The sequence below is a fragment of the Buteo buteo genome, chromosome 7 (assembly GCF_964188355.1).
Source record: "Buteo buteo chromosome 7, bButBut1.hap1.1, whole genome shotgun sequence".
NCBI lineage: Eukaryota > Metazoa > Chordata > Aves > Accipitriformes > Accipitridae > Buteo > Buteo buteo.
In genome coordinates, this window is record NC_134177.1 from 31,222,734 (window position 1) to 31,236,968 (window position 14,235).

The 14,235-nt window shown below is 44.8% G+C and overlaps 1 protein-coding gene across 2 annotated transcripts in view; it reads right to left on the bottom strand.

The window, feature by feature from the left end:
* The window catches only part of KY (kyphoscoliosis peptidase), a 21,500-nt gene continuing 7,265 nt past the window's right edge, over nucleotides 1-14,235 (bottom strand). For both annotated transcript variants that reach the window (XM_075032202.1, XM_075032201.1), the window contains 6 exons: nucleotides 12,524-12,606; nucleotides 12,038-12,146; nucleotides 9,105-9,222; nucleotides 3,783-3,971; nucleotides 2,999-3,189; nucleotides 1-1,927 (listed from right to left, as the gene is read on the bottom strand). In XM_075032202.1, coding sequence (XP_074888303.1) covers nucleotides 1,026-1,927; nucleotides 2,999-3,189; nucleotides 3,783-3,971; nucleotides 9,105-9,222; nucleotides 12,038-12,146; nucleotides 12,524-12,606 — 1,592 coding nt within the window. In that variant the 3' untranslated portion in view covers nucleotides 1-1,025. The remainder of the gene's footprint in view (nucleotides 1,928-2,998; nucleotides 3,190-3,782; nucleotides 3,972-9,104; nucleotides 9,223-12,037; nucleotides 12,147-12,523; nucleotides 12,607-14,235) is intronic.

Sequence of the window (14,235 nt, forward strand, 5' to 3'; positions counted from 1 at the left end):
TAGAATGCAAAAACATAACAGGTTTATTTTAAATTCAAGCTCAAACATAATATCTCTCGGGTCATGCTAACATGGACATCTGAATCATTTATGAAAATTTTGCTTGACCTTATGATGTGTATTTGTGGTGAGATTCAATAGAAGACCACCTTTGCCTTGTGCATGTAGGGGTTTTCCAGGAGTACAGCACCAAATAGTTTTTTACATGATAATGATGTCACTCAGGCTGCTATTCCACATAACCCCTTAAGTTTTTTAGTTGCAGTATTGCACAGACAAATGGGAGTAAGGAGTGATTTTTGAGAACTTTATTCTCCATTTTACTGTAGTTTTAGTTACGGAAACACCTGTATGCTTGAGATATGATTACAATGCTAATATTGCAGAAAAATGTTTACAGTTCAAATACTCTAATATAAAAACGTAAAAATGATTTTGTTTATTGTATTTAAGAGTCAGTGTAAAAAGTAATTTCGCAGTATCACTTAAATTTGTAAGACGATGAAGTGCACAAGAAAACTTCATGTTGTAGCTTCTTCCTAATACTTCTCTCTCCTGGGATGTATTTTGCAACTTGACTAAAGATATACAGAAACTCAGTTTAAGTTTCCTGAAGTTCCTCGTGTCCAATATTGCTGCTCAAAACCAGGGTGTAGTGGATTCTTCTTGGAGTAGCCATTGTAAGACTTTTCTTATGGTCCATAACTTTGAAACCAGCAATCGCTGCTGGCACAGAATGACCTATGGCCTGACAGTCAGTTGTTTTCTTCAAAATGTTTGTCTGGACAGTATTACTGAAATGTCGGTGAGGGTTTCATTTAATTTCTTCCACTGCTGCTCCCTTCTTAACAGGATTTTCTGCTTCTTTGAGCCCAAGGTCTTGCAAAAGCCTGCCAGTGTCGTCCTGCATTCATTGAAAGAACAGATTTGATCGAGAGAATGAGTGATCTCCTAAAGCTGTATTGGTTTTGGGCACGTTGGAAAGGTTGGTTCATGCAGGTGAGTGAAAGAACAAGGAGGGGATGTTACTGGGTCTCAACTTCATATTTCAGGACGTGTGAGTAAAAGCTGTGGTTAGCGTTCTCATGCACCATCACAAACACCTCTCTGCATCCTGAAGTGTTGCAAGTTCCCTCCCAGTAGCCTCTGCTCTGGGTGAGAGGGTAAGTGTTCTCAGCTTGAACTAGCACCTTTGCTATCCCGTGCATTTTGAGTTTAAACTGAACATTGCGATTTGCTGGCAGCAAGCCGGAGAGCGGCTCCAGTATTTCATAGTCTTCCACCCACTTGCTGTAACTCTGAGGGAAAGCTGGCCACTTCACTTCAGTGTTCAGGCAAGTGATGAGGTAGTTGAAGATGTAGTCGTAATTGCCAGGATCTGACTTCTTCTTGGCATAGATTTTCAGAACAAAGTTCCCTGCGTGGGGGAGATGGATCTTCAACTCAATTTGATTCCCACGATGGATTTGCATGATGTGCCGCCTTCTCATATCCTCTGTCAGGCTGCTGTTATCGGAGTGCAGGGAGGCTAAGATGCTTATGTCTTTGCCCAGGGTGAAGGTGACAGAACAGCGCCCATCGTTGGTGTGAATGATGGGGTCGGGGTGTGATGGCCTCAGGAACCCTTGCCGCTCTGTGAACCAGCTTGGTCCAACAGGCTGATGCAGGTCCTTTGGGAAACGCATGGCCTTGTCCACAGACTTGCACTCTACGACATACTCTAACACGCAGTTGTAGACATCTTCTGAGGCTTTGGAGGGCTTGGCAAAGATCTGCAGCTTGTGACTCCCTGTCTTCTGTGGGTAGATATCCAGCTTCATTCCGTGTTTTTTCAAAGTCATTAAACCATATTCATCTGTTCCCTTCAGCTTAAACGTAAATAATGTGGCAGAACGGCAATCCACTGATACAGAGGCTTTTCCATTTACTATGAAATACAAAAGAAAAACTGTGTAGGAGTTTCAGTACATTTTTTGCATGTACACCCTGTTCTGGGAAGACTAATCTGTCCCAATAAATTGCTGCGTCTGTAATAGTAAAATAAAGAGCTGCAATTGACAGGTCATAGCTTGTCAGCTGTCTGCTTAGACCAGTGTCCCTCAAAAAGAATGAAGTGAAGAGTGGCCTTTGTTTTGGAGATGTGCATTTATCCTATTTTGATACACACTGAAATGGAGGTGTGGTCCTATAGAATATGAAAGCCTGTGCGAAATATAACTGAAAGTACCTTCAGCCCATGTGCTTGAGAAGGGCTTAATTAGATGTGATTAGACCTGATGGCTAGTCCAGTAGCTGTTCCAAGAAGCTTCAGAGGAAAGTGTAGGAACCCTCCAGTACATAGATATGAGATAATTTACCTCCATATGAGCCTGTTTCCAAACAGCTTGAAGATAAAATTAAGTCCTAAAATGTTGTTGCCTTTAAGTTTTAACTCTGTGTTTGTTCTTGGCATTCATAAATTAGTTATCTAGTTAAATTCCTGCAGCTCTTTTAAAATCTGAGGAAGGTGATCTTAAATGTGGGCCCTGTAGTTCAGTGGTGTTACCTGAATAGTTTTATGTTAAAAGAGCTGCTGGACTTACGCAGGTTGCTCAGTATTGCATAAAGAAGTGCCTGTTTATGCATTGTTCAGTAATTCAAACTTTTGGAACATCATAAAAGGTTTTAATCTCATTTTCAAGCCAGAGTAACTAATATATAATAGCAGTACTCCTAATTTTGCACTGCTGATGCTGGCTGATAGAGTAACTCTGCAGCTAACCGAGGTTTTCTTTTAGACCCAGGGGCTGCTACAATTTTTCACAGCTTGAACAAAAAAAGAAAAAAGACAGAAAAAAAGAAAGAAAGATGACCCTCCTCTGCCCCCAAGAGCTTTGAATATGCTCTGCTTGCCAGAACCAAGCTGGAAATAAAATGCACTACATGCATGACAGTGTGTGGTGGATGCGGGCTTGCATAAGGAAAGATGCTCTGCAGCTTCCCCTCTGTGGGGTGTTACCTGTTTGGATGACAGCTGTCTCCGGGTGTGCGGTCAGTAGGCCCAACATGTAAAAATTACTGTTGTGCAGCATGTTGTTCTCAAAATCTTTCAGCGTCAGGGTTGGTTTAAGAAGCTGCCAGTTACTGTTATCTGGGAAGTGATTGTTAATGAACAGAGCCGGGTGAGTCAGAAAATAAAACTCATTGTACCTGGAAGAAAAAGGAAGAGAGTAAAGGAAAATGAGTAATTACAAACAGTTAATTCTTCCCCTGCACAGTGGTGGTGGTTTCAGCAGGAGGAAGTCACAGTGTTTTGGATTCCTGAGAAACTGAGGTCGGGGTGTTTGAAATTCTCCAGGCAGAGAAGGAACCTGAGCTTTGGACTTCTATTTCCAGGGCACATGCTGAGCTTTTGGATAAAACCAGGGTATTTGCACTACCCCCTGCAACCATGGGCTCCTGAAGAAGGAGGGAGGCACTGCTTGTTGTTTGAAAGTGTGGAGGCACCCTCTCTCAGGTAGCCAGAAGCTATGAATCAAGTGCCACGTTGTGTTGCATAAACTGGATATGTGATAAGCAAAACAAGTTCACATTTAGCAGTTATATGGCTTGCTGCTCAGGGCTGCTGCCTTCCTACAGGTATGTACTCCATCCCTTGTATAGGCAGCCCAGATAACCTTGCTCAAGGCTTTGGGTCTTGCTGTGGGACCTAGAATTTGTCACTGTTTGGTGTGGCAAACCCATCAGCTCTCCTTCTGCCTTTGTGGTAGGTTTATGTATTAACATAGAGGATAGTTCTTTACCTGAAGGTGAATTTGGTGAAAGAATCATCGACAGCACCACTTCCCCAGGTGCTGTCAAGCAAATGCCACCTTCCATCGAGGTGGACAGCGTTCCAGGCATGGTCAGAGTCCCCTGTAAAGGTCTGCCCCATCTTGTACCCATACCCCTTGGAGTATCCTGACAGCTTCATGCACTGGATTCCTGCAATACTAAAAGGAAACAATAAGATGCAGCAGGACGCTTCTGTTTTAAACCTGTCAGCATACTTTTGTGGAAGGACAAAAGGAGGAGCTAAGTCTGCAGAACTTCAGTCCTGTAGTCAAGTGGACCAGCTCCATCAGCTCCTCAGGTGCCTCCTTGCAGTTGAGTCCCAGGGGAGTTACGGGTTTTAAATGTCTGACTGTGCAACAGTACTTCTCTTTGAAAACTCCAACTTCTGACCCTGGTGACAGACTATTGTGCTAAATGCCTAGGTTATTGCATTTTTTAATTCTTTGGGAAGCTTGCTGTTAGCTGGGGTGCTGTATTTTTTTTGGCAGGGGGATCTCTGCACTTTGTACAGCTTTCCCGCTAACTGCCTTCCTGTACCAGCCTGTCAGCCTGTACATCTAGAGACAGGCAAGTTCTCCCCTTTGACCACTGACATCACGTAGAGACTATTTTTCTGGGCTGTGCTAGTGAATGGTTTCATATGGGGTGGGCATGCAAAAGTAACCCAAGGTAATGATGCCTGCAGTGTTGGATAGGGGCTGTTTTTTCTTGTGGTCTTTGCACAGGGACTTGGAGAGAGCATCCCACTGGAGGAAGGGGCTTTTCTCTTCCAGTTTTTGCATATTGCCTCTCTTTTTGTCTAATGTACCATCAATTCAATGTTGTTAGAGGAGGATGACAAAGCTGAAGTGTGCTTAATTGCTCTCTGTCTTGTTACTCAGTGGAATCCCTTTGATGCTGTCCACAATTAGCCCATGTAATTATGAGTTAAGTGTGTCTGTTCATGCTTGTGTTCTCTCTGTGATGGTAAGCCTGGTGTTTGACACCAGTTAAGATATCTTAGACCTCACGGGATTGTGGATGCTGATTTAGTTTCCTTAAAGAGTGGGCTTGTGCTTGCCCAGGGTACGAATTATTAAATAGTCTCTTTTTAAAAAACTAATGAATACCTGTGTTGATGTGTAAATAAGATTTAAATAAGGACTGTGTTAATAAGCTCTCTGCTGTTGATAGCAATGGATTCTAACATTGGCATCTTATTGCAGCATTAATCTAAGATTGCTTCACTTAGAGGACTGTCTTTTGTGTAGGATGGTATGGACGTTTTTCTTCTTCATTGAAAAGTATGTTAAATGGAACAACTACCTTAAGTAATAAACTGTGCATGCTTCAAGAGCAAGATTGTCTGCATAATGTGGGTTTAACTCAGAAGAAAAGTGATATTTATGGGGAAGATAATTAGCACGGTTGTTAAGAAGTCGCGGTCTGATAACAGATACTGGCTGGTAATTGGCAGTGCAGTAGTGCTTATAGGGAGGACTGCTTTTTTCACGGAGATGATGCTGGTTTAAAGGGAAGGTGGTCACTTCAGCTTCTCATACAGACTTACTAAACTCACACTTGGACATCTTTGTGTTAATTATTTGATACGTTTTCTTTAAGAGTATCAAATTAAATTCTTACATTCTTTCTTAAAGTCTTTAAGAAAGAGTATCAGAAATAAAATCACAACTGGAAAGGGCTGATTGAGAGCCAGCTGGGAGCTTACATTGGGTAGCCTGCAGAAAGAAGACAAAGTTAGAGAGGAGAAATGTGGCAGTACCCCATCCCTGCTAAAGATGGCTAGCAAAGAAGAGGAGGGAGCATGGAAGCCAGCTCTTGTTTAGTGTGGGCTGTTACGCAGCAATAGTGAGGCACTGCCTGTCGCACGAGGTATTCAAAACGAACGTGGCAAGCCTGGAAGGAATGCCATTGAGAAACCTGGTGTCACAGGTGGTCTGTAAAGTCTTTGCCAGCCCGCAGTCGCCTGTGAGCCAAATTCTCATGTGGAACTGGGCAGTAAATCTGGAGCAACTCCACTGACAAGACTGGCGAGAGCTTGGATTTACATGATGTAACTGAGACTAGGTGCTGGCCCAGGAACTTTAAGGAAGGTTTGATCCTAGAAGTTTCAAAGGGGCCTAACAGGAGCTAAGTACCAAATTCCTACTAATTTAATGGGGATTGGCATCTAATCCTTCTAGGCTTCTCTAGACACTCTTGTTAGCTGGGATATTTAGAGAGAACATTAAGGGACAAGTTCCACCCTTCGTTCTCTCTGTGCTCTCACTTACAGTGAATGTTAGCAAAGCAGCAGGAAAAGTTTGTGCTCGGCTGTGTTAAAAGTTCCAGAAAAAAAAAGGTCAGAGCATTTAAACAGTGGTCTCTCTAATAATGGACAGACAAAAAACCAGGCCACAACATCCAGTAAAAGAGCAATCCTGTACTAGTGAAAAGAGTGATTGTGTCTTTGTTCTTGTGTAAATGACTTTATACAGTTAAATTAACAATGCAGAGAGAAGATTGAGAAGATCTCCAGAAATGCTTGAAGTGGCAATGTGATGGTAGAAGATGACCTAAATACAAGGTGGACTGGAAAAACTGAATTAAGAAAGAGTTGGCAACATCTGCTTGGTGCAGCAAGGAGGTTAAAAGCTAAATTGCTTTTCTGCTTCAAAAAGAGTAGGAGATAATCTGGATCTTGCTACAGCTGCTAGTGGAATTCAATGGCACCTTCTTCCCTTTGATTTCAGGTTGACTTTGATGATTTCATCTAAAAAAGAAGCAAACCTGGCTTCTCCAGAGGGAGACAGAATGGTTTATACTTGTGGTAGGTAGTGTACACTCCTGTACCTGAAAAGAGGGAAAGCTACTGACTGTAGAAAACAGGAAAAGCAAGAGGATGTGAAACCTGGATTATTTGCAGTCTAGTTATGAATAAGGAGCAGCTAAGTGGTCAGATCCACTGATCTGGAGTGTGGTCAGCTTTGCTCCCAAAGGTCGTGCTGAAACCTCTTAAGTGCAAATACTTGTTTTGCCTCATTGTTAATTCTGGTAAGCGAGTTTCTCCCTAAGTCCAGACTGCTAGGTTTTGCCCTAAATTGAATTAATGAATTTACACTCCCTGATTCACTCGGCCATGCTACCTCCTCAAGTTTGGTTGTCAGCTGAGAAGCCAATTCTTGATAAATGCTGCTAAAATATTGGTCAGAAGCCTGTGTTTACATTCATCGCTATTATTCCTGATGTTTGGAAACTGATGTTTTGTGGCTAGCTTTCCACTATCCGTGCCCACCTTTCCTCTGTGACAGGAGTCTCAGCTAATGGGAAGAAGTCTGGCTGCCAAAGCTGTGGTTGGAGGTGAGAGTGTTGTGTCTGCAACAGGAACTCTTCTCTCTGCTGGCACTCGGACAAGTAGGACTCAATCAGTGTCAGCTGTTGACTTCAGCAGAACCTTTGGGGGAACTCCTGGTGACTGGCAAATTGCGTTGTTAGTTAAAGTTGCCTCAACAGGAGCTAGGAAAAAAAGGCATGTTAAAAGACCTTTTTTTTCCTCCCAAACTTGGCTCTGAAAAACCTTCATATAAGACAACTGCTCTTTGCCTCTTGCCTTTATGCTTAGACTCAGCATAAGACTTGAACAGTGCACAAGGGGAAGGGATGAGGAGATCCCCTTGCAAGGAAGGGGTGTTCTCTTTGGTTATAGTTTTTCAGGAGAGGAGCTAAACATTTAGCTAATATTTGACAAAAGTAATAGGCTGGATGACTGGGAGGTTTCTTGAATCACAAAATGAATAATCAACCTGGAACTGAGAAATTAGGAGTAAATCAACAGAGCCTTTAAATAGGAAAAGATATCCTTGGAAAGATTAATGTTTTTAATGAACTAAACATACGCTTTTTAATGAACAGATGCAAATTTCCCCCACTTATAACTGCTAATAACTGTTCCATAAGATGTAGTTATAAATTCTTACTTCATCATCCTATTTCTTTATTTTACTCTTTAGAAAGCAAGATCTAATATTGCAAGATATGTTATTGGTTGGAAGCATTCACCACTTTAACACCTGGCACAGTATTTATTTATTTTTTAATCTGTCCTTCTCCCTGTAGATTTTGTTTGTTTCATGGTTAAAACCTTCCCAAATCTTTTTGGATGGTGTGGAAAGCCAATTGTTACTTACACATGCCAATTAATAACTGGTCTTTAATTTTTTCCAAAGCTGTCTTGTAAATGGAAGGTGCTCCCTGGGAGAGCCACCTTGCAAGCCCGCACTCTTAGGAAAGTACACCATTGCTTTCTGACACTAGGAAGCCCTTCCAATCTTGTGTCCCTGTGTTGTCAGGTCCAGTTTTCTCCTCTTGGGCAACCCTTCCACATAGGGCTGGTCCCAAACTTGCCAGGCACCTTCACTGCCTTCACTACTCCTCTAAACCAAACTATTGCATGCAGCTGTGAGAGGTGAGATGCTGCTCCTTGCTGTGGTGTGTGAGGGTTGCCTTGCACAAGGCCATCTCCTTTCTTTCCTGGGTTGGAGAAATGTGAGGGAGAAGGGATTTGTGCTGCATTCATATGCAAGGCGCCTGTGCTCCCTGCCAAGGAAGGGGCTGTCTTTTCTCTGAAATGGCTTTGTGATTGTAAAGTCCTGCTTTGTGGTGGAAATCTGACTCATTTATGCAACTAATCCCCAGTGAAGTCAACAAGGTTTTGTAGGCAGGAGAATGGATTTTAGTCATTAAATGCTGACATAGCTATAAAATGGGAATTGCAGTATTGGCCTCAATGGTGATGCACCTTGAGATTGACTGCAGAAAACGGTGCGGTAAGTGTGAGGCAGTGTCCCTGTGGTGCTTCTGTAGTGGAGGGGAGAGGGCATCTCCAGAAGGTTTTGGGAAAGCACCTTCTGGGAGTGTGCCTACCTCTTGCATGGGAGCATGTTGGAGACAACACTCCTTGTTTAGGTCTTGCAATGCTTTTAACCTTCACATACAGATACTCAAAGGAAAAACCTGGCTTCTTCTAACCAAATTAGCTCTGTGTTTTCATCTGCCATTATGTTAATGCAATGCGAAGCTCAGCAGATGGCACAAAGCAAATTATGCTGGGGAGGGGAGGGTGGAGGAGGTGGAGGAGGAAGCAAAATTGACCTTTCTAGGACTTGCTGTTTTTCCACAGCATGGTTTGAAAGCTAAAGTTCCACATCCTGCTTAAAGTCACATCAGTCAATGCAAAGGCAGACAGAATAGGCACAGAGATGACAATGAATGTTAACTCTCCCTGGCATTGAACGTTTCTGAGCTTAATTTACCTGCACATTTGTTCAAAGAGCCCAGCGTATCCCTCACAAATGCTCTTCCCCGTCTGAAGCACATCTATGGGTTTGCTCGACAGCTGGCTTTTGTTATGGTAGCCCACTATGTCGTATTCTGTGGGAAGGAACACAGACAAAAGTTCATCCAAAAGCCTGAGGCAATGGGGTCGACGGGCAGCAGGAGCAACGCTTGGATTGCTTTTCATCTCCGTGAGCGCAAGCAAAGAGAAACGAGCCGTGGCACGTGCTGCGCAAGGATGTCGTGGACAGCTGGTGGGGGGAGAGGGACAAGGTCTGTCTCTCATCCCTGTTTGTTCTAAGCCTGGGCTGGGATTCAGAAGCTGAATCCAAATGGGAGGAAAACTCTGCTTTTTTAGAGAAAGTGGGCCTCCCCAGGGGCTGCCGTCATGTGGGGGGGATCTACAATCTCAAGAGCGCCCAGTAAAAACCAGAAAGCTCTGCATGTGAAGGAGTCAGACTCATGTTACTGTCAAAGGAAAACATTGAGCTTTTTGCACTCTTTACAAGCAATTTGTATTAAAAATACCTGGAAAGTAGCTTGTTGGGAAATACCTGAAATGATTTGTTGCAAGTGAGTCTTATTAATACCTGGAAGCGTAGGAAATCTTAATTTGTTTGAATGAATGCAGAAAAGCAGCACAGCAGGGTTCCTTCAGACAGAGCTTGAGGAACTGGTCTGGGAAGGTTAATTCAATACCGACCAACCTTGGTCATGTCCATAACCTCTTTCTTAAAATATGAACATATTATTCTGACAAAGCTCTAAGGAATGCTGCATCAGCTGATTCATCCTCCCTTTAATGCTGTGGAAGAGGAAAAAAAGCTGGCAACACACTGTATTTGTGCTTTGATGAAATGCTGCAACTGCTTGTCTTTTATCTAAGGGGCTCAGCCGACGGCTGCCTCAGAGTTGGCTGGTGGGGCTGTAGGGAAAGGCTGGCTTTGTCCACCTGGGCTGTTCACTGGGCCACCAGCAAAACTGCAGAGCACTTTGAGAGGTATGGAGAGCTAGCTGGCTGCATGTGGCTCTGTATTTATGCTAGAAATGATAGATAAAATAATTTCTTCTACTGCTGCACAGAGGTAGCAGTCCATTGCAGGCAGGGAGCTGAATTGGGTGGGAAGAGATATCCAGGGAGCAGTGCTCTCACTTAAAATCCGAACAAGGAAGGAGTTTATATTATCCATGCCCTTCCAGGATGGATACATGGCATTTTTGTGAGCCTATTTAAATTCCTAGCACTGTGTTTATTTCCCATGCATGTAAATAGGGGTCAGTCTCCACAGGAAGGAAGGAGAACCAGAGCTAAGATGGTGTAAAAAAAATCTTGTGGGGAGATCACAGTATAACTGTCGGGGATCAGAGACATCCCGTGAATGTGTGTTAAGGTAAATGGACCGACTCAAACCAGACTGGCCATCCCAAGCAGGACCTGGCCCAGGCAGTGGCAGGCAGAAATGAGTTAATAGTGTAAAGACTGAATGATCAGCAGCCGACGGGAGCTCGGCGCTGGGATGAGTCTAATGCTCGGTTTCAGGAAATGCAGTGAAATCAGCAGTCTGCATATTTAAGGGCAAGATTAAAGCTGCTTGGGATTGACCTAACTATGCTAACCGTGCAGTTGCTGGCCAAGCTCTGCTGATCTCAGTGGGTGTGAGATTAGGCCAGTGCTTCCCGAATTGCTCTTCTGCTCTCAGTCAGCTGGCCTGTTCAGCCAGTGAACCGTACCGCACCAGAGCCCGTCAGGATGTGTAAGAGGTGAGGGAAAGAACAGCTGCACTTCTTCCCCTCTTCCCCCCAAGAATTAATGGGAAAGAAACACTTTTGCATATGTCTTGCAAAATGCGATCACGTTGCACATCCAGTTTCCCCCCACCAAGGAGCTGGGGGTGGCAAGAAGTCTTTTGTCTCTTCTGATGTGCCAGATTGGAGAGGCTACAAATGCTGCCTCCTCCTCCTCCTTTGTCCTCTTTGCATCTCTTGGTTATTTCTGAAACTGCAGTGTTGCTTGCGTTGGGGTTGGGTAGGAAGGGGCAGGAGAAACTGGGTGATTGCAGCTCTTGTGAAGGTTGAAAGGGTGCACGTACAGGCAGGAACGGTGATCATGCAGGTGCCAGTGTGTTTTATGAAAGCTGGTCTCTCTGATGTGCTGTGCTGACATGGCTGATGGACATGTCAACAGGAGGAACGCAGTTAGGTACCAGCTAGAAGCTGGAGTATGGGATGTATCCACAAAACACAGGGGCAAAGCTGGCAGCAAAGCAGCCAAGAGACTGTCAGAGGCGAGAGGGCACCTCACCCAGGACGGGCTGTGCTCAGTGCTGCGCTGTCCCAGCTGCTCCTTGCAAGGGGTGGTCTGCTGCCCAAAGAGGAGCTGCAGAAGTGGCTGTGATGATACCGAGCTGGACAAGGCAGCTTGATGGTTCCTGGTGGTACCTCCCAGAGCAAAGGCACCAGCACGCAGAGTGCACTGGGAAGGGCTGCATGGGGGTTGCGGGCATTCAGGACAGTGGTGGAGGTGAAACTTCTAGTGGCATTGGATGGCTCTGGATGTGGCGACCAAGCTGCCAGTGCTTGGCAGCCTGGCTTTGTGCTCCGGCTGCTTAGATGATAGAGACTTGTATGGTTACACCTTCAAATGAGTCAGGTAGGAGTTAGAGATTCATCATGTGGAAAGGAACCATTTACACAGAAACCTTGTAGGGCCCGGCAGTGCTAGGAGAGGGACTGTGGAAATAGAGATGCTGAGATGACCTCTGAATACATTTCTGGATAAATATACCCAGAAAGCCTTCCTCCTACCCACCATTTGCAGCTAACCCACAAGGTGTACAGAGTAGACTGCAATGGCAGTGTAACAGGGGTGACAGCAACAGCCTTATCTTCTAAATTGAAGATCTCAACCTACCTATGTGATGGCATATCCACATCCATATGGCTCTGACTTTTTCCAGATCGGTCCGGGCTTGTTTAAGCAGGGCTTTAACGAGTTCCTCCACGCTGTTCTTGACGTTTACCTGTTTGTGAGGAGGAAGCATTGCAAGATCGTGGTGAAGAAATTGCTATGGTAGATCTCCCTTCCTCCCCACTGCCTTGCTCTTCTAAAGCTAGCTTCACCTGCCAGGAGACTGCTCTAACTTGAGCTTCATTAAAAATAGAAATACAAAGCTGTAGTTCCATGTTTTGAGCAAGTATTTTTGGTCATAGTTTCCCTCCTAGAGTGGGATCTCTGTTGCTGATGTTTGCAGGGAAATGGTTTTTCACTTATTTGGGAGATTTTGAGGCACTTGGCCCGATAGCTCAGACTAAGCTGGTGTTAGTGCTGGTAGCTAGGTTTCAAGGAACATCCCCACAGGGGAGCTGGGAGGAGGACAGAGGCAAAAGCAAGACTTACTTTTAATGCGTAGGCATCCAGCTTCTCAAATTGCTGCAGATCTACTGGCATGGATTTCAAAGAGGATTTGTCCCATGGATATACTGGGAAGAAATGAGTTGTCATTGTCTCAGATAGGGAGGGGGTATTTTTCCTGGCTGTACGCTTGAACGAGGGGACACTGCAGAGCTCCTGCCCAACCCGTGGAGGCATCCATCAGCGGGTGCTTAGGGAGCAGAGGACACGAGGGCACTCGCAGAAGGTCCCTGCCAGCTGCATGGAAAACAGGAGCCATCCTGTCTAGTCTGATATAATTTGGGCAATGCTGGAGTGGGAGGTGCCCCTGTGTCTTTGGCACTGTATAACAGCATAGAAAATCCCAGGATATTATATGGAGATGCATGAGATATAATGCAGAAGTATCAGGGAAAATCTGTACTGTGGAAGCCCTGGCAAAAACATTTTTAAAAAAAAAACCAACAAAGAGCTGGATTTCTCCAGTAGTTTTGCTGAAAGCGATGACTGTTTTGCATGGTAAAGGGCTATGATTTTGCACAAATTCAAGCACATGAGAAATGTAACATTGGAAGCAGTCGGACCGCAACTGGTGTGCCTACCCCACTGCATCTTTGCAGGCTGTAGGCTCCTGGTTCTACTCGGTGTGAACGAAGGGTTAATAACTTGCCCTAATTAATCAGATAACTTATTTTTTAAGAGTCTCCATATAAGCTGACACTGTTCTCTCTCATCAGTGAGCCACCCAAGTGATGCAGCTATAGCTCGGTGCACAGATGTATCAGGTGGATGTCTCCCCTGGACCACTGTCTGCTCAGTCCTCCCTTCTCTTCTGAGCTGGTGAGAGGAAAATTGAGCTCTATAGCAATCTCTCCCCCTGTCATGTGCTGTCAAAGGCATTCAGGACTAAAGAGATTCTTCTAGCTATCTCTGTAGGATTGTTATTTCTCTGGAAAAAGGGATTTAAAAGAGATCATGAAGTGAAAATGCTGTTGTGCGACTCCTGAGCGCTGGGAGAGGTGAATGAATGGTGCCATAAGGCTGCTGTTTGCCTGGAGAGAGGTGACAAGAAGTAAATTGCCTTGGGCTGTGTGTGGGGGCACAGAGGCTTTGGCTGGTTGTGTACTGCTTTATTCGTGACCCTTGCTAAGTAAGCAGGACACCCCTCTGCTGCCTGCTCAGCAAGTACTGGTGGGAGTGGGATACACAAGAGGCTCTGAGAACATCTTATCCTAGCTGAGAAGTCGGCAGTGCTTCTGAAATCTATATTCATCACCTGCTCCCTCTCCATCTCCCCAAATGGGGCTCTGGCCCCTTTGCTGCCAGCTCCAGCCCACTGGGGCTGTGGCCAGAAGGTCTATTCCTGACTTGCAAAGGTGTTTTTTTAACATGACCCCTGCTTTTCTTGGAAACCTCTGCCCTAGGGAGGGGTTATGGGGCATCCTGCGTCCCGGTGAAGGTGCAGCCTGCTAGGTGGGATGCAGGTGCATCCCCATGCCGGGCAGGCACCTGTCTGCCAAAATCAGCGTGTAGGCACATGGTATCTGTTTCTTAAACAGGCTTGTTTGTTTATCTCAGTTTTCCCTGTTAAGGGCTATTATGCTGACCTAAAGAGAGATAAAGCAGATTTACGCGTTTAAAGGTTTCCACTCTCTACAGCTCTGAAAATTACTTTTTGCCTTTTGGGAACGGGATGGTTTTTTTAGGATTGGTTATCA